The 20950-nt window shown below is 36.9% G+C and overlaps 1 protein-coding gene across 1 annotated transcript in view; it reads right to left on the bottom strand.

Annotated features, from left to right (window-relative positions):
- Positions 1 to 20950, bottom strand: part of fras1 (Fraser extracellular matrix complex subunit 1) — a 352266-nt gene that overhangs the window by 110289 nt on the left and 221027 nt on the right. Inside the window, exons 22-26 of the mRNA XM_015373599.1 lie at positions 18561 to 18701; positions 15772 to 15912; positions 15426 to 15566; positions 9873 to 10167; positions 4462 to 4546 (exon numbers count right to left, since the gene is read on the bottom strand). Of these exons, the coding sequence (XP_015229085.1) occupies positions 4462 to 4546; positions 9873 to 10167; positions 15426 to 15566; positions 15772 to 15912; positions 18561 to 18701 (803 nt within the window). The remainder of the gene's footprint in view (positions 1 to 4461; positions 4547 to 9872; positions 10168 to 15425; positions 15567 to 15771; positions 15913 to 18560; positions 18702 to 20950) is intronic.

The raw sequence follows: 20950 nt of genomic DNA, 5'->3' as shown, positions 1-20950 counted from the left end.
ATGTCTGCAATGGTTTTGCTTGTTTTTTTAATTTATTTTTATTTCTTTTAATTCCCTTTGAAATTGTTAATGACTGATGTTTATAATAAAATATTTTGTAAAGTTTTGTGTGTTTAAATTGTCTAAAAAAATAATCTTTTAAGGTACACTATTTGTTTTCTGTCATTTTATTGACATAAGCTCAAGAAGACATTAAAAGTGCTTGTGCAACTTGGTCAATGATGAGCAAAATGAAATGTATTGGTCATTTTTATTCAAAATATCAGTTTTTCCACAGTTTTTGGTTTTAATCTAGTTGGAATTTGTGTTCAACCAATCTTTTGGTTAAAACAACCAGTCTAATTTGGTAGTGTTTTTACCTAATCTATATTGTTAAAAGAGAAACCAATACAAATTGGTCACTTTGACCAAAATACTGGTTAAGTAGTTTAGTAATTTTCAAAAGCTGAGGCCAGAACTCGAAGCAATAACCCTCTGTGTGAAGGTTAAACTCCCTTTGTAACACCACTATCACCTCTATCTCTTAAAAATATAATAAAAATTAATATTAATATTACAGCCGGAACCAAAGACCTATTCTTAGAGTATATCCAAAATCTATCCAAACAGTCAACTGACTGTAACTCTCCTACAAACTCCAACATCTTGACTGAATACTGAGGCTGTTTAAATGCCTGTTGAAGTTCGAGGGCGATCTGAACCACTTCCCGAAGCGGTCACATGATTTTGTGGTCGCGAGGCTTAGGACATCATTGATTTTGGTTCCTCCCCTACATGAAGCAAGCTTCGATACCCTCTTTGTGGAAATGCCCCCTCAACTACTCGACAAACGCATCTAAGGCCTGGCTAATCTCAAAACATCACTTGATTGTATGCACACTCATCTTCTGACTCTGGTCACGCCCTGGACTGTATTTGTCTGCCACCAAACTTTTCAGCCCACATTCGCCCTCTCATACTTTCTACCTGCATGTTTGCCTTTAACTCTAGTTCAGTCAGTAATTATCTAAAACTTTCAATAAACCTTTAAGTGCAACTTAAAACCATAGGCCTAATGGGTGAATAGTGGGTTATTTAAGGTGTTTTGCAGCATAAATAATAAAACCGTTCCTCTTCCTGTCTCAGGCCCAATGAGTGCAGAATTGAAGTAATGTTTGTTTTTTATCCTGCAGGGATTAATCAATAACACCTAAATTTCTTATTCAGAACAACAAAGCATAGAGCAAGGAAATAAAATGTTGATTGAAGAAGCAGTGAATTAGTGTGTTCAAATTTAAGACATCAATAACTTTATGTAAAGACAAAGTATAGAGAATATGTTAGCCCTAAAATTGATATTATATGACACTTAAAGACCTCCCAGAAACTATTCAGAGCAACAATTGTGCCTATTTCTGGGTGGGTTCATCAGACAGATAACCGACACTGGCGCCGACCTAGATCTCTGTTCTCCCTCCTCTGCTGCACACAATGAAACATGCTGCTGGTACCTAGGAGTGGTAGCATGGAAGGCTTTGAATCATGCTAAGACACGCCTGCAATCTAAAGAAACTGCTGAAATATCCCCCCTTGAGGCAAAGGAAAACAATCAGAGGCAGAGGCAGGTGGGAGAGCCAACCTTTTATCCTGCACAGGAGAGGTGTGCAGCTCAAAATGCCACAGCTCACGTGCGTTGCTGCAGAAAGGCCGCTTCAGTTAAAACAAATTGTCGGGTTTGTGATGGGGTTAAAACTCCCTTCTCTTCTCGCAGAAAGGTGCCAGTGACTTCTATCAAAACAAATACACTAGAGCATAGAGAGCTCTCACAGCAGAGCTCACTTCTCAGAAACCGTCTCTTAAAATCGAACAAGATTCTGATGTGAGGCCACTTCAGTAGCAATCAGCTTTGAAATAAAAGCAGACACTGCAGTTACTTTCAAGAAAATATAAGCTTCACTTTAGAGCAAATTTCAAGGCTTCAACAGTATCTATACACAGTTCAGACTGGTTTTCTGTCTTTCTGCTGTCTTATAAAATTGGAGAATAACCTGAAACGCTCAAAAAATGTTCGCTTTTCCTGAAGAGCAAACTTGCAAACTTTGAAATTATCTGCAGACATGTTTAAATTGTTATTCAAGTTTTTAAATTGACAATTAAGAAAAGAAGATGGCAAAATAAAGAAATGAGACTGGTTAAACTGAAGAAAAAAACAAAAACCTTAATGGATAACAACACTCAAACCTAAAAGTCAGAACAGTTTTCATATTTTAGTTCTTTCTTAAAAGAATTTGAATATCTGCCATTTAGCAAATCAAATAAAGATACACAGTAAGAAATAAAAAAATTGTTGTTAACTTGTTTTTTATTTGCTTTACATCTTTCTAACTCAAACATAAGGTTCGAGAAATAGCTCACTGGTTGCTGAGTTCCAGCTCTAAAGAGTGAGGAAGGACTCAAGGCAATGCGGTCTTGAAAAAAAAATAAAAAATAAAAAAATCTTAGAATAATTCAGGACCAGTGCTTTTGTGTTCTTTTTGTGTGTCTAACTATTAACTGTGACCTTTTATAGCAAGAAAATATTATTTTTGCTTCTTAGTATTTTTAAGAAAAATAAAAAATGTCCCCAAATATAGAAGGACACTGAATTGGATCAACAAAATCAATCCATATATGAATGAAATATTCTCACTGAATACTTTGTTCTGTATAAAGTAAAATGTGTTGACAACAGAAACACACAAAAATAATCAAATCTATTAACCAATCCAGGCCTGGATTTGGAGTCACACACCAAATAAAGTGGAAAAACTAATTACAGGCTGATCCAACTTTGATGCAATGTGTCAGGGTCTTGGTCTGTTTGTTCCTGTTTTTCTTGGTTATCCATTTGTTGTCCTCTTCTGCCCTCTTGTGTCCTCATTTGCTCTGTTTCTCTGTCCTGCCTTGCACCAGTTGTCAATTTCCTCGTCAGCTCTCTCTTTGTCTCTGTCCCCTTTAAAAGCCCTCCCTCTTCAGTTCCTGTTTGCTGGATCCTCGTCTAACTTCTGTCTGTGTTCCTCGTCTCTCCCTGGCTTCTAGTTTTGGTTTACCTCTGATGTCTCCTGGTTCTGGTACGTCTGTAATTTTCTGTTGGACTCTGATTCCTGCCCCTGGATCTGTTAACCTGAATAAACAGAACTTATTTCACCTCTGCCTACCGGTCTCTGCGTTTGGGTCCTCCATACAAACACCTCGATCATGACACAATGTCTTTAAAACAGGTCAAAATGAGGCTCAGTATTGTGGTGTGGGCCTCCATGTGCCTGTATGACCTCCCTACAATGCCTGGGCATGCTTCTAATGAAGTGGATGGGCTCCTGATGGTCTCTTCCCAGACCTGGACTAAAGCATCTGCCAACTCCTGGACAGTCTGTGGTGAGATGTGACATTAGTGGATGGATCGAGAGATGATGTCTCACGCAGGAAGTACTGACACACTCCAGCGGGGTCTAGCATTGTCCTGCAGGGCCAACTGCACCACCATATGCTCTCACAAGGGGTCTGAGGACCTAATCTCTGTACCTAATGGCAGTCATGCTACCCCTAGTGAACACATGGAGGGTTGTGAGGCCCTCTAAAGAAATGCCCCTCCACACCATTACCTACCCACTGCCAAACCGGTTATGCTGAAGGATGCTGCATCCTTATGGAGTCGGTTTCAAACCGTTTGTGCAGAAACATGCACACAATCATGCTTCCTAAGTGGACAGTTTGATTTCATAGAAGGTTAAAGTTATAATGTGTTCTTTATGTGTTCCCTTTATTTTTTGAGCAGTGTATCTAGACAAAAGCCATTGAAGCTGCAATTTCTCACTTAGGCTGCGATCACACTGCAGACTGAAACGACCCAAATCAGACCTTTTTTTTGCCCATATTCAACCTGTATCTGACCTTTTCATGACCATCTGAACAACATAGGTCAGGTTTTTTTTCCAAATGCATCCCAGGTCACTTGGCTATTTGACCCTATTTGATGTGACCTATGTCTGTACGGCTAGTTTGCATTCATCCACCCCAAAGTCATTATTATTCAACAATTCTGTGTCCTAGTTTGCGAAAGATGGATGAAAAACAATAACCATGGCAGATAATAAAGCAGAGAGTTACCAATGGAGAAAGTAAGGGTTCTGATATAATAAAAATTCAGGAGATATTGTGCTGCCTCAACTTAGAAAATAAATTAAAGATCACAAGATGCCCCCCAGTATTACCATCCATGTTTACTTCCACAAACAAAGAGCATGCTCGCTACTTGTGACCTCATTAAGTTGTACAAACGCAGTTCACAAGGGAGATCACATAAAAGTTGCATATGTGAACGACAGTGCAAAATAATGGATTTCACAAAAAAACAGAATTGAGCATTAATGCCTGCAGTGTGAATGTTGCTTTTTAGTACCTTAGTATCAGACGGCTCAATAAATGAAGAGAGTTACTGTTTACCTGCATGGATACGGCCTGAAGTTGAACTGTAGCTGGTTGGGAAAACATCTGGGGGTCTGCAACACGTAAGATAAACTCACCAGTCCTAAAAAAGGGGAGGAGGACATTATGAACAACTGAAAAGCAAATGATTCCAACAGCAGTTTGGTTTAGATACGTGATATTACCCTGACTGATCAGGACAGGCACAGCCTTTAAACCGCGGGGTAAATGGAAATGAGTCAGCTGAGGCTAACAGTGTGGGTGATTAGACCTAATCACCCTGCTGGAGAGGAGATGAGGACAGTAGCCCATCTCAGCACACCTGCCCTCATCCGTAATGTGTCACCATCCGGCCTCATCATTAAAGGTTTATTAGCCTCAGCTCCCTGGAGCTAGAGCTTGGAATCAGTCAGTCTGAGCACCAAGTGACCCAGCAGGTTGGAATAAATCATGCATAACACAATGACCACTCAAGACGACATTAAAAGTAGTGATAGGACAGTCTCCAGCTGAAATGTGAGCTCACTGGATGAAAGTTTATTGGGTAATTTGTCAAGCAAGGAGGAGACGGTCAGAATAAATATCTGAAGGACAGCACCTTGGAGACGTGTCACCCAAAAACTCTACCCAGGCGTTTCAAAGTGCTGTGTAGGGAGCCAAATCAACCTATGATGCATTAATAAACACATAGAAAAATTCAACTCAGATGTGGTAAGGGTACTTGAAGATTTTCTCATCTAAAAATAATGTTTAGATTAGGAATGCTTTCAAAAAAGACAATGTATACAAACTAACAATATTTAAATTATTATTTTTTTAGGGATTATTTTAAGAAAAACACAAGGAAAATAATATGCATCAGGAAAAAAAAATTGAAATCTAGATAAGTCATTGTTTTCTTAAAAGAAAGTGCTTTTTTTTCTTGGACAGAGGAGGTAAAAGAGATATTTTGCCAATGGAACAAGAAAATTTACATTTAAAATAAAAAAAACACAATTGTATTGTCTTATTTCAAGTGTATATTATCAAAATATCTTATCTTAAGAGTAGAAATAATCATTCTATTGGCAAACTATCTCTTTTCCCTACTCAAATTAAGGGTAGATACACTTAACTTAAGACATTTTTTTTTATTTCTGGATCGTTTTTCCAGTGTGGAAATTTCAGTATTTTTAAATGAACCGTGAAAGGCACATAAAAAAATTGGAATAAGGGACATTTTACTTTAGGGGTCTTTGTTGTTATTTTGGTCTTTAAACAAAGTTATGCAGCTGCACCTCTTAATTACTCCATGCAGCATCACAGACCGTTTCTAACCATCTCATCTGTATATTCAAGCTCTCGATTTATTGTTTCTCTTTTTCTTCTACTGAAATTTGAAGCTCTTACACCACATCCCCTCTGTGCCATTTTATATTTCTACAGTCCGTTTCAGGTCCCCACGTTGCTTTTATCCCCTACAGAACTATGACTCAGCACATTAAACATAGTTTTAAAAGGTTAAAGCAGAATAAAGAAATGACTTTCTTTAAATCCACATTCTGACAGAAGAATAAAAAAGAGAGAAAAAAAGAAATTCAATCTGTTTTCCTCCTAAATGTTTCAGCTTCTGAAAGTTTCTTGAAAAATATCAAAATTGCAACACATAAAATGCTTAATATATTCACATTCAAAAAAATTGATGACATGGTGATAATGTAAATTTGAAGCCTTTAACCATTACATTTAACAAAGTATTAATAGATGGCTTTCAGACTAATTATTTTAAAAGCTATTCTGAACCATCGCTGTGTCCCTTAAAAAGAAACGAGAAGCCAAATGAAAGCATGCAGGTCTAAACAGTGGATGTAGATAGTTTTAAAAAGCTGTTTACAGCTTTGAGTCTGCAAGCAATATCCAGCACTCCATATAATTTGAAAAATATGGCAGTAATAAGTCGATTTAATCTTATTGGGGAGCTTTCATTTTAATGTCTCTATTAATCTAAAAGCCTTAAACCAGGCAACAGTTCATATTCTCTTCATTTTTTGGCTCTCTGCTATATTAGGCCACACCAGCTGCATTACAATTGAATAAACTGTTCATTAGGTGACTGGATAAATAGACACTGGAGTCCAGAACAGCACAGACTTATTTTAGGGCCGCTGCAGCATTCCAAAAACCGCCCGATGGCTGGGCTATAAAGAGACTACACAGTCACTTTGATCCCTGCTGCTTAGCGCTCTCTATGTAAATAGATTAGGGTCAAAAGAAAAAAAAAGAAAAAGAAAAACCCTTACAAATATTGCTGAATTTTATTTTAAAAAAATCTGATAGATGGATACCCACTCTACTTACATATAGGCTTATAGAAATGGATTTATATACTGCACAATGAAACTAATGAGGTGTACTTTTTGTTTTTGGTTTAAATGACATATATAAAAACTTTTAAGTTAATTTAAAAGCCAGAAAGACAGTTAAATTCCTTCTCAAAGAGTTTCTTACCTAAAAGGGTGTGGTGACATTTTTTACACTTCTTTAAAATTTGGTTCCATAGCAACACGTTAAGTGGCAGTATTGTTATGTCATAAACACATAAGAACATGTGAACAATTATGATGTTTTTTTCCCCCTACGGCTCACAGATTGGCCTCTAACAGCACTGAGGGATAAAATCTATTTTCATGGCAACAACATGGACGATTTTTACTCAAAGGATGTCAAAGCTTATTTTCTGAATTTGACTTTGTATCCATATTTTCAAGAATACCAAAACTTACATAGAACCTCTCAACATCCACATCATTTTGGGAAATTCTTGCCTATTTTGCATGCCCTAATGGAAAAGCAAATAACTTATGAACTGTAAGCCCAAATTACATGTGTGATACATTATTTGAAAGCTAACACCTTCTACTTTCTGAATATATACATGAAAAAAGGTCTGTAAAACACAGACCAAGCTGCATCAGTTCAAACATGACTCAGAGTTGTTTTTTAAAATCTTTTTTTAACAGCAGTAATAAAGGCATGCTTGCTTGTTGTGGCTGCTTTGTCATGTTTACATTTTAACATGCTGCTATATCTGTGTTAAATGTTCTTTGGTGCTCGCTGTGTCTAAAACGAACTTAATGGTTGAAATGTTTGGAGATATAATATTTCCAACAATGTCTAACATGTCTATATTGGTAAACATTTTACCAGTGTCAGTTTCATGCATTCTGATGTATTAGTTGTAAACGCTTTAAAACAGGTTGCGGGAAACCCGGTGGGTTTTGAGAGGTTAGAAGTATTGATTTGTGTCACCAAGACAGTTTATTGTCAAGGCATCATTTTAAATGTGCTTTCTGCTCCCTCAGGGGTAAAGCTAAGTAACTTACAATATAGCCATGCATCCTATCTCTATGTCACACTTAAAGGAAATACTTTAAAATGCGCCAAACATAAGAAACCAGCAGACTGAGGTCATACAGATTAACCTAACTACTGTCATAAATCAGAAATCTCACTTTTTCAAAGCTTCCTTTAATTCTGAGAAGGTGAAGTTAATCACAAAGTTCATAGCAACAGTTCCTCAAAGGATGAGAGATGAGAGTTGTCAGGTTTTATGCTATGACGCATAGACTTAGACAACTTTTATTGTTGTGTTGTACACACAGAGTGCTACTTAGCATGTAGCTGGGACGAACGTGGACAGTTATTGTCATATAATCCCAGGCCACCATCTCTGCTATTTTGGGTTGGCCAAATCAGAGCAGTAAAAGAAAGACACATGTTTAAATACAGGGCAACGTAACAGAGAATGAAAGGTAATTTAATGTAGATGGATCTAGATTATATCCCTAACCCAAGAGCTTTTAAACCAATTAGCTTCAGTTCTTCGCTTTAAATGGGCTTTTCCCCCCTCAGAGCTGGAGGTAAGGCTTAATATTTCCACAAACTACTTCATATAGTATCGTAGTCAATCAGGAAATAATAATTCACAGATCTTGCATTTATCAAATAGTTTTCTAAATGAGTTTACAAGGTTCAAGAAGCCTCCGTAGTGGCCTGAAGGCTTTGAAGTTTGTTGGATGGGAAGAGCTTTTGGATTTAGAGCAGAATTTTAAAGGAAATTTACCCTGTAAGTCTAAGCAACAAAATTTATGATTTATAGGTGCTGATTAAGTTATCACACAAAAAAAATGATGAAGGCATTAATGCACTTATTACTTTTTCTAATATTATGCATTTGATTCCAGTAGGAATTCAATTAAAAACTCCATATTATTATTAAATGAACTGAAATAAGTAAATAATTACAAACATTTTAATAAAATACTTCAAAAAGAACCTCAGTCACTGAAACCTGGTGACCTGAAGACAGGGGTGTATTAGCTGAGTTGGCAGGAAGGTATAAAGAGAGCGGAAGCATGAAAATGAGCAATGCTGGTTTAGATTATTATTTAAAATGATATTAGAGCAAAATATGTCTGACTCATTTGGCTTGGCTGTATAAAGTGGAAACAGATTATTAAACTGTTTTCTGCCCTGTGCACACCTAATATCACCAGTAAGCCATCAATTTGGTTCACATCGAGAGAAAAATCCTGAAGTGAGAGCAAAGACTTAGGTTGTAAGAGAGAAATCTATTTTTAAGAGGAAATATTCTCCCTCTGATTGCAAAAAAGGGACCAATATTTGAGAGTAAAAATATATTTCTAGAGTTAGTTTTTTTCTACCTTAGAAACCATGTTCAAAATGTCAATTTATCTTTTATTCATTCTAAAACAAAATCTTTTCTCTCAAAACCTTTTCTTCAGTCTCAAATAACATCAGTTTTTGCTTTTCATTTTTTTCAAAACTATTTTCCCCTTTCAGATATTTTTTTTTACTTCAACTTAATAAAAACACAAAAATAACTCCATAGCTATGCAAATTAAGAGCTCAAGTTATTTTTGGTTAATTTTGATGCTGGATCCAAACAGGCATGATGAGGAAGAACCCACAGCAATTTCAAGCAGCATTTGTGAGCAACGGATGTAGGCTCAGGTATGATTTAGTGCTACATTCACATTTAATTCAGTCCAAAAAGGCAAATGTATTTCACCGTCAGATCAAGGATGTTTCAGAAGCGTAACGCATCCAAGTCTCTTTGAAAGTGGATCAAGTACAACTATTTGGTCTAGTTCAAGGTCTGCTTAAGTTTATTTACACCTGCACAGAATTTCCTGTCCAAAGGAATAAACAAACTCAGCTCTGCTTAAAGTGGACTAAAGGTCGGAGATGTAAATAGAGCCTAAAAATCTTTTTTATGAGCACAGCAGCAATTTAAAGGTATCTCAGGTCATCACCAACAAGTATGAAATAATGTGTTTTTGCTTGCTTGCAGAACTACTCCTTGTGCTAGGTCCCTTCTTGTTTATAATATGGCAGATTGAATATTTAAAATCTGCAAAACTCCTTACCTGGCTTTGTTTTTCAGGTGCTTGAAGTGAACTCGGCCAAGCTTTAACTGTACCCATGTGAAGGTATCTTCTCTGTTCAGATCTCGCCTCGTTTTTCCTCCGTTTTCTCCTGCTTCCTCCTCCATTAAAAGGACCAACTGTCCATTTTTCGGTGTCTGAACAATCTGAAAGACCATCCTCTCAGAGGGACTGTCTGGATCCCTCACCTCCAGCAGAGAGGGCAGCAGAGGAGCAGAGCCGCCGATGGGAACCAGCAGGGAGCCGTTGATGTGGAGCACAGGGGTGTGGTGGTTCACTGTGAAAAAAAATATCTACATATTAGGCCTATTTGTATTTTATATACTCTAATAATCCCAGAGGGAAATTACTTCTCTGCATTTAACCCATCCCCTTGAGGAGCAGTGAGCTGCCATTGTGAGGCACCCAGGGAGCAGTGTGGGGTTAAGGGTCTTGCTCAGGGACCCAGAGTGGCAGTCTGTGGGGGATCGATCTCACAACCTTAGGATTCAAAGCTCTATGCCCTAACCACTAGGCTGCCACTCCCATTAGCTAGATGAGCTCAGATGATGAAGTATTAACACATCCCACAGTCCAACTCAACCTCACTATTTTAATTCGTGACTTCAATTCAACACAGTCAGTAAGTCAGTGAATGAGTCAACAAAAATACTTTTTTGTATTTTGAGAGGACAAATCTGATACCTGGATTGCACATCAGCTCCACTATAGCCTCATTAGTTGAAACAGATATCGGTGATTTGATATCTGTTATTGGAGATCTAATCCAGTGAACTTTACATAGAAATTTTCTTTCTTTCTTTTTTTCTAATTATTTAATAATACACAGACAGACAGACAGACAGACAGACAGACAGACAGACAGACAGACAGACAGACAGACTCAATCACAAGTTGGGAAATTGCTGTGTAGCAGCAGCTTTACTCATAGTGATAGTCACAACACAATGAGGTAAAAAGTAAAGTAACATCTAGACGTATTACAATAGAAATGCAATATAAAAATGTATAAACAAACAGTACTGGTTAAAGTACAAGTAAAATAAAATAAGTATAAAGTGCAGTAAACAGATTAGATTTATATAATGTATCATGATTTGCTACTCTCTGTTTATGTCGAGGTTAAAGCCTTCACTAACATGGCAAAAAATGTGATTCATCGATTTATTCATTCATTCAACAGTTGAATCGGATCGGTATCGGATGTTGGCAGACATGCTCAGCTCAGGTTTCGGCAGCGGATTGGATCAGAAAAAAAATGGATATTTTATACCGAAAATGCAGAGCTAAAAAGCAACCCTCTAATGATTTGAAACCTTAATCCTTTAGACCTAAACCTTTGCAATCACAAAAAGTCTATTACTAAATCTGCATACCACTATCTAAAGAAAAAAATGTTAGGATGAGTGGGTACAGACCACCTACATACCATTGGTCAGGAAATAAAAAAGATATTATATTATATCAAAAACTTCTGAGCATTCATAATGAAAGCATAACCATTGGTGTCTAAATAATGGAATGCATCTATTTAAATAATTTCAATAATCTTCAATAAAAAGAAACAACAAAACACAAAGCTTGTAATTACTGTAATTAGTATCTTTTTAAACAACTTTTCAACGGTTAAAATTAATAAGGAAAATTGCAACTGGGTATGAGTGGGTGTTAGGGGTGAGAAAATGCTGCGCACTGAAAATAGGGGTGGGAATGAATTGAGAGGGGGAAAAAAAATCGGTGTGAAACAACTAGGAGCTGGTGTGGCATTTTAGAAACATTCTCTAATTGGAGCTGGCTGAACTTTACACGTGAACTTTTAAAGATCAGCCCCTTCTTCAGATGCTTCGATGTAATCTCATTAGATCTTCTCTAATGATGCCAACAGCCACTCTTAAATTTCAATCTTTCAGACATTTAATTATTTTTACAAATGGGAAAAACTTTTTAATTTAGAGAAAAAGTTTTTTGTGTGTGTGTCAAAAATAATCTCACTGCCTTTTCTTTCCTTCTCTTTTTTGAGACATGAATTAGCTCATGCCTCCAGGCCAAAACTGTTCATTATTTCAGAAGAAAGGAGCATTTATCTCAAAGGAAACACAATAATATTTTTTTCTGCTAGGATTACACTTTAACACATTTATTTCATGAATCGTTTTACAGCCCTAGCCTTTCCCCTGGTGGCCTGCGGCACCGCTGCTTGTAGGTTCACGAGATCCATTTAAAGATAAATGAGAAAATAAGTGTAAGGCCCCATAAGTGACTGAAGTGTGCACTCAAAGCTTTATTCTTAGTGACTCACAAGGACAAATTAAATCTATATGTCACACAGTTAATATAAGCTGTCTACATTGACAGATGCGTGAATCTGCAATTCCACTGCTTTTATAATAAAGTTCTACAAAATATCATCAATTCTGACATAAAAATTCACAATAATGTGAAACGATTAGGTTGATCCAACTGCAATATATAATGCACAATATTTGAGCTGAGCTTAATGGAAAAAGGACGTGTTGTGTTTATGTAAACACAAACTGAGCACGTTTTGTACATATAAGCAGAGAAGCAACTCAGTCATCCTCCCTTTGTTACAGAAATGTTATACTAATAGAATTCAAAGTCATGTACCGTCTGTTGGACGCTTACATGATCAGTGTTGGGAGTAACAGCATTAGTTGAGAACCACATTAGCAACATTTCTTTTCATAAACTGGGTCATATGATTAATTATTTTGCCCATATTGATAATGAGGCTAATACAACTCAGTCATCTGAACCGACATTTCAGAAGCACAAAGGCAAGAAATTCCTGCAATTGGCAACTGATGCCTGGGACTTAATCCAAACACATTACTCTACAAGGAACACTAGTGAGAAGAAATATTTCATATCGTCTCACCCTTCACTGACCTTAGTTTTCCAATACAATAGGCTTTACTTTTCAGTGTTATTGCAAGCTGTACCCTACCACATTTGATTTGTTCTATAATTTCATGTTAAACAAACACAAAATCATTATTTAATTAAATATATCACAAATTATAGGTTTCCTGACTGACTTGTCTCATTAACCCCCTAAAATTGTATAAATCATTTTACAATTTACAATTACAGATGTTTTATTTAACTATTGAACTCCTCCACCTACTTTGATCACAATGCAAACATTTTCTGATAATTTCTTCTTCAAAAGATCTAATCTGCACAGTGACAGCAGCCATTGTTTAACTATAAAAATATCAGAGTGGTGAAAATGTGTTTTTGCATGCAAGACGTTTTGGACTTTGTTCTGCCCACCTATGTACATATACCTTCATTTGAAAAGCTCAAACAACATTATAGAGGACTTTTATTATTTGAAACTCTTTTAACTGATTAGCACAAGGATATTTGAGGGATTTAAGTAGTTTTCCAACAAAAACACAGCTCATTTGACGAAAACAACTACAGCAACTAACTTTCCATTTATGGTATTATGTATGCACTATATTTATTATGTGACACTACGGGTGGTTGTTAGCTTAACTCTAACTGACCTTTAAGCAGAACTCATTAGCTCAACAGCTAAAAGCACACACCTCCCAAATAACAAAAACCTATACATTATGTCTGCTCTGATTAGCTGTAGTCTCAGTTGCTAGAAACTTTTAAATAAAGAGCGTTATCAGAAAACCTCAAATTTAAATATGCTGCTTTGGGGTGAGCATTACATTTAAAAACAGTGTTCTTCAGATTTAATCCAGCAGCATTAAGCTATTAGTTTTACCCTTAGAAGCTCAGTATAATGTTACTGTTGCCAAGCAACACGCCATGTGATACTTCATTGACATCCCTGGATCATCTGCATCATTTATGAGCCAATCCCTTAGTTTTATTTGCTTGATATTACTTCCAACGAGTGATAAAATTATGTAAGACAGTGAAAGTGTCATTTTGGCTACTAGTTTTTTGATTTAACATTTCTATTTACAAAAAGACAGGAATCTGGAAGTGGAGAAGTGGAGGGATTCAGTTGAACTTTCTGGTTGGACTGAGGGGAGAAAACAGAATGATCAGGATGGAAATGGTTGATAACAACTGATGATCTAGTGATTTGCTTATTTGAGGGATGAAGAGAAAGTAAAATGGATCTGTTTGGGTTTGGTTAATCCGGCTTTGCATATCCAACCTCGGATATTTAGGGATTGGCAATGGTTGAGGGAGACCAAAGGGGGGCCAGTGAGTAGCTTGGTTGGAGGCACACACTGGATTGGCTAGAACTTGGCTTTTAACATCCTTGTATATTAAAGGCCACCATAAAACTTAGTTTGAGTGTGAGATTTCGGTAGATTCCAAGATGGCAGTAGAATTTTGCTGTGTGGGCCCGTGAATGAGGCAGGACCTAATGGAAGCAGGAACATAAACCTCATAGGGAGGTCATGTTCTCCTTCAGCCTCTGGGACCTGGTCCTTTATTTCCTTTAAGGACAAAAAGGCGCCCACAATGCAGGAAGGTTGAATGACAATTGAGATATCAGATTCCTGGTCATTGCAGTATTGCCTAGAAAGGGCATTAGAGCATCTTTCCAGTTCAGGTGAAGATTATAAAGAGTGAGCCAAAAGTATCCCAAAACATTGGGAGATTGGGGTGAAGAGAACAGGATAAAAAATATTTCTTCAATATGATTGCCTGACATTAGAATTTTTTTCTGGTTCAATTCAGTGCATGATTATATGCAGAGAAATTTATCTAGAGACAAGACATGAAATGGTTCGGGTAGACGTACAACAGGAAGAAGTAATTGTTCAGCTAAATTGAGAGCAGGGTAAATCTGAAATGCAGTGACCACTTTAACTACAATACAAAGTCCAGTTTTCATCAGACATTATCTTTCATCAGGTGGGTAGAACCAGTTTGCATCCGTTCCTCTAGATCTGGCTTGCAGAAGTTTGTGAATGTTCTGGAAGATGAGATATAAGGCTTGGGTGTGGGAAATTGGCAAAATGAAAATGAGAATTTGCGGGAGGAGTTAGCTCAGGAACAGCGGTCGCAAGGTCTGTAGAGGGCGTAGACTCCACGCACTAAGCATTAACAGTCACATGTGGCCTAGAGGCTTCGTATAAGGTTCAACAATGAAAAAATCCTTTCACCTGCATTGCTTTTCTCCACCTCTGAGCTAATTTGTGCTCAAAATGCTGTTTCAAAAGCATTCCCTTTATGATGTCATAAGTGGAATTAAGCTGCCCTGAGCAGTCTGTAGCAGCCCATTAGTCAAGCTACGGCCTTCATCTAATCTAATTTTTCATGCTCCTAGGCTATCTTTACGAACTTTGACTGGTTGTCATAGTTATAGGGTGTGGGGTTGCAGCCTTCGGAAGGACAGGGACATGGAAAGCCAAAATAACAGCTTGTTTAGAGGAGGGCTGAATAAGCAGATTTCTGATCTTATAGGAATTTCCCTGCACATTTATTTTTGAATGTAGCAAATTGCTTTGATTCTTTTTTAAATTACAAACCTCTCCTTCACATGATTTTATAGAGGCATTATGCCATTACCGTGGCAGGCTCTCGTCTTCTGATCAGCATAGTATCCATGTCCACAGTCGGGGGTGCAGTATCCTTCCATAAGGAATGTCTGATCACGACACATTAAGCAGCGTCCCACCCCGTCACACTGGACGCAATCCGATGAGCAAGCTGTAGAAAAACAACAGAGGTCAAGGCTAAGCAATATTTCTTTCCATTCTATGCATTACCTACTAAAAAACAACAAACCTTTAATATTCAATTCAAATGTTTTAACATAAATTTAATTTTAACTTATAATAGATAAAAGATTAATAAATGAAATAAAACAAAGCTAAGTTGAATTTTTTAAATGTATAGAAGTGGTAATTCTTACACTTGCAGACTTTAGAGGAGGAGTCCAGGAAATAATTTCTGCCACATTCGAGGACACATTGTCCCTGCAGAGTGGCGTAGGGAGGCTGGCATTCCAGGCAGTTTCCAGGCCTGTCACACTTCATACAGTGATCGTCGCAGCCTGAAACACACAGACATACAAAAAGAGAAAACATCTCGCTGTAACTTAGCTTATGTCTTTGGACCTTTCATACAGTATTTACATAAGTAGTACAGTATTTATTGCCAATTATGTTCTTTACAGGTAGAATCTGTTACCTCTAAGATTAACTGGATTTTAGATAAACAATACAATCTGGTAAACTACATTTTTTTTCACTGAAGCCGAAATGGGCTTTTTCTGAGCTTAAGAAAGGGTTTGCCAATGCCCCAACTCTGACTGAGCCAGAGGAAAAACCGTTTGTCCTTGAAGATGATGTCTCTGATTTAGGGGTGGATGCAGTCCTTTCAATGCAGTGATGATGATAATAAACTTCATACATGTGTCTTCTTTTCTTGCTGTTTGTCTCAAGCAGAACAAAACTACGATGTGGGTGATAGAGAGCTATTAGCCGGAAAAATGGCATTTGAAGAGTGGCGCCACTGGTTGAAGGGAGCTGAACATCCTGTTATTGTGTGGACTGATCACAAGAATCTGTCCTGTCTCCAAGAAGCAAAATGTCTGAAACGTAGAGGATCACAGTGGGCTCTGTTCTTTCCCCATTTTGTGGTCGTCATATTTTACTGTCCAGGCGAAAAAAAAAAAAAAAAAGCGAAAAAAAAAAAACGTGATGCTGTGTCTAGGCAATACTAAGGGGTGACCAGTAGACCCACCCTGGCACTGAACCTCCATACTGGGTTTTATGATTCTGCCATCCTGGACTCAATCGAACTCTCACCCACTTTAAAAATGAATTCTGGTGGCCTTGTTCTAGTCTATCCAGTGTGTGCCCACTACAAAGCTAGTCCCAAGCCCCCCAGTGTTTATTTTCAACCACTGCCTATCCCTACACATCCATGGATAGATTTCATTATTGGACTACTACGATCAAAGGGTTTCACCACTATCCTCACTATGACCACTTCTCCAAAGCCTGCCACCTCATCCCTCCTTCATTGTCCGCCACAGTCCTCTCAATCATCTAATTACTTTATTCGGGTGTGTTGAACCAATGGCACATCTTAAAGTTGCAGGATACTGGCCCTCAGGAACTGGAATTGCCAATCCCATACCTAAAAGTTTTTAATCGCAAACTCTCTTCCAGATTCATCACTTGAAACCCAGGCATTGCTCAGTCACTCTGCGCTTCTGTTTTTCTCGTCTCTTTGATCAAGCCAGTCGTGTCCAGTCCTCTTCTCAGACTAACCAGACAGTTCAACTGACTTCCTGCAGTTTTCCTATTCAAGATTATTGGGTTCTCTGCATGTGGGTCAAGAAACTACAAACCAACATGGCACTTCTTGGCCTGCAATAGGAGGCATGGAGATCCTTCATTATGGGAGGGGTATCAGGAAGTAAGTCAAAGTAGTTTATATTGAAACAAAATGTTCTCTCTATCTTTCCTCATTTGCAAAGTTAAGAACTACAGGTTTAATTAATTGGTCTAAAGGCAAATGGGATCATTAGATCCATGTAAACTGGAGGTGATGACGAACATGACGTAATGATGACCATGTTATGAACCTGACGTAATGATGAACATGTGGTAACAAGGCCAATCTGTTATTTGCTAATTTTATCACCATTTCAAATTGATTCATTTCATATCTTTAATTCGTCATATATTCTACATTTCCCAGTTTTATCTTTTGATCAAGTTTCATTGTATGATCTAAATAAACCTTCAAAATAGAAGAGATTTAACAAAACATTTTAAAGGCTGATTAACATAAAAGTTGTTTAGAACGTCTAACACTATCGTAATTTTAAGACGAGAGTAATTTGTTCAAAGGTGTGTGCCTATTTACATAAAGACCATGTTTAGAATTTAAATGCATAAAGACTCCATGTGAAGACAAAGCGTGTGCAGTATTACAAAGGACAAGGGAGCAGCTTTCTGTTTTAAACCTTAAAGTTAAGTTTGTTTCAATCATCTGTACATTGTTATGATTTTTTTTGCTATCAAAGATTTACAGATCTGAGAATTGATCATAACTGGTCAAAGTTCATTCATACTGGTGGTTTAAAATAGTGTTTGCATAAACCGCTATGAAATATAGGGAATGAAACTAATGACTGTAATATTGATAGTGTTTGTGCTACAGCCTGGAGGGCCAGTTTTGATGATGTGAATAAGTAAACAAGTCTTAGAGGTTGCATCCAAGAAGAACATCAGATTTGGCACATGAACTTGAATTTAAGTTAAGGGCTTAATTTCTTGTAAAAAATCTAAGCCTTATTTTCTTACATTGTGGTTTATTTCTCCTAAGCAATAAAGAAAGAAAGGCCTCATTTTAATTTTTAAATGTCAGAGAAGAATGATCCTATTTGCAAGCAAATGAATTAAGAAGCTCTAACTTTCCAGGTGTCAGAGTAATAGGAATATAATGCCAGTCTGGAAACCTTGGGGTTAGATTTTAGATGCATGCTCATTGTAATTTCCGGTGCTTGTTCAGTCTCCTCCTTTTGGCTGCAAAGCTGTTGATTTACTGCTTTAATCATCAGTGGATTATGAAAACGTTACTGAGATCAACCTCTGGTGGTAACAACAAGATGAAACACGAGGTTCGGCTTCGGTTGCAGCAACTGCACTGCAGGGAAGATCTTATTTGCTTTAGGTCTGGACTAACCGAGGCATCTGTCTCCATCCTGGTAAAATCCGCGGGAGCACCCCTGAGTGCACAATCCATCCTGCAGCACGTATCCCTCCATGCACTGGAGGCAGTCGCTTCTTAGTGGGCCTTTGCAGGCGTTGCAGCTCCAATCGCACTCTGGGTAAAAAGACAGAGACAATTAGAATTAAATATCAATATTAATTCAGATAAAATTCTGGTGTTTTTTTTTCATTCAATTCTGTATAAATTAGTTAAAATTGTAAAATGTGTGATACATTTCTAATAGCCTTCTATATCATTTTAATAAAGCCTAAATGTGTCTTTCTGTCTATTGTACCATGATTTTATCCTTTTATTACATACTGTACCTACACAAACAATATGACCATTACTATTACTTTATGTATTACTTAATTACTATTTGAATAATTTACAATCTAATATTTAATTTCAAATCTAAACAGCTTTTTGTGTTGAGTTTTAACACATATTAAAAGGATTACAAATAATACCAGTGGGTCTCATCCTTATATTAACTGAGGCTTTTTTTTTTTTTTTTTTTTTTTTCAGAGCTCCCTGAGGTCTCCCAAAAGCCTCTCTAGTTTTTGGTGATAAAATGTTTGTCTTGTTTTCACTAACTTCAAGTTCATCCAGGGTTCAGGTCTGGGGCATAAACAGCATCGTGACCTGGATGGCTAAAACTGGCTCAATGGGAGGTACTGCCTGTGGCCTCAGAAGAATTTAAACTTTTCACCTCAATTCCACACAAGTATTTTACTCTTAGCTGCTAATCCTGAATCAAGCAAGCAAACCAGCGATCTCCTCCCCATGGAAACAATTTCCTGCATGTCCCAGAAACCAGGAAAATCTCATTACATGGAACCAAACCCGAGATAAAGGGAAATGTGAGAGGCTGATTTTTGTAAACTAAAGTGAAAACCTGAGTAAAGCAAATGTGACAACTGGTTCCTTATATTCCTTACTTCCTTTAGTTTTGGTTTGACTTAGAGAAAATGAAGCCAAGATAGTCCTATATGTGGTAAATGAAAACCTTCAGTCATGTCAGCTTTAACTATGGAGGACTTAAAATGGAAGGCAGGAGAATAAGCATCATCTCTAAAGGAAATAGGACATGAAAACCTTATCATTTATTTTGCTCTACATACCAATGATTTGATTAGTCAAACAAAACATCTGTCACTTGGCCTTCTTAGAAAAAAAAAAAAACAATCCTTTACCTTTTCAAAAATTATTCAATTCTGATCTAAAGACAACACCATTTCCCACTGGGCAAAAATTGCCTCCATGGAAGAGTTTCAAGACCAAAACCCCTCACAGAATGATGGTCCGGTTTTGGAACAGAAAGCAAGTTTTTGTTTGAAATGTACCAAAAAACATCTTTATCATTCCTAGGAAATGGTTGTCAGTTTGGACTGATAAAACATATTTGGATATTTGGTATTATGTTTAGGAAGATTGCATAATATTTTATTTGTATGGTGATGATTGCCAATTTTACTTTCCTCTAAAACTATGGAGGTAGAGGAGTATCAAAATTAACAAATCCACACATGTAGCAGCACCTTTTTTGTAATTACTTGATAAAAACAAAAAAATATTTTTCTCTTTAGATAAATATCCTTTATCGCAAGATATATTTAACTTATGAAGTTATTGTTTTGGTCCATATCTCCAAGTTTCATGGTTAAAGCATCTGATTTACATGTAAAGTAAACCAGCAACGGTTCTTCCTGGCATCCCAGCGTTGGGGCGTATGAGCGTTTGTTACTGGAGTTCAGAAATTAGAACTTTTGCTGCTTAAAGCGGAGCTTCAACCAATCAGCAAAGTTAATCCAAGGGTTTTCTGTGAGGAAGACGTTACATGCAAGTCATGATCACTACTGCAGAGCTGTTAGCATATGAAAAATGAATACATATAAATGTAAAAAAAAAAACAGGAGAGCGGATTGTTATGTATAAAGAAAAGAGAACAGCTCTGATTATTATTAATCCACTAAAACATTTTCTTAAAAGAACTATTGCAAAACAGTTTATAAATACCTAAAATAACAAAAAAGCTTAAACATTGTGGTGAAAAATATTCTATTTTATATTCTGGTAATTGCAGTTTTTACCACAAACCTAAAAAGAACGCGTTATATTAATTTTCAGCCACAATAACGACAGCAACAACAATAAGAACAGAATGTTTTAGTCCAAATCCTGATGAACTGAGAGCAGAGATTATGATTTGAGGCAAGCTTTCTCACTTAAAAGTGTGTTAAAACTATTTTTTCCAACTGATCAAAATAAATAATGCTTAAAGGAATAGTACACCCAAAACATGATTAGCCTTCATTTTCTACTCACCCCCATGCTGAACAACACTCTGGAGTACTTTTTTG

Source organism: Cyprinodon variegatus, unplaced genomic scaffold (genome assembly GCF_000732505.1).
Source record: "Cyprinodon variegatus isolate N-32 unplaced genomic scaffold, C_variegatus-1.0 Scaffold89, whole genome shotgun sequence".
Classification (NCBI taxonomy): Eukaryota; Metazoa; Chordata; class Actinopteri; order Cyprinodontiformes; family Cyprinodontidae; genus Cyprinodon; species Cyprinodon variegatus.
This window is presented reverse-complemented; position numbering and strand designations above follow the sequence as displayed.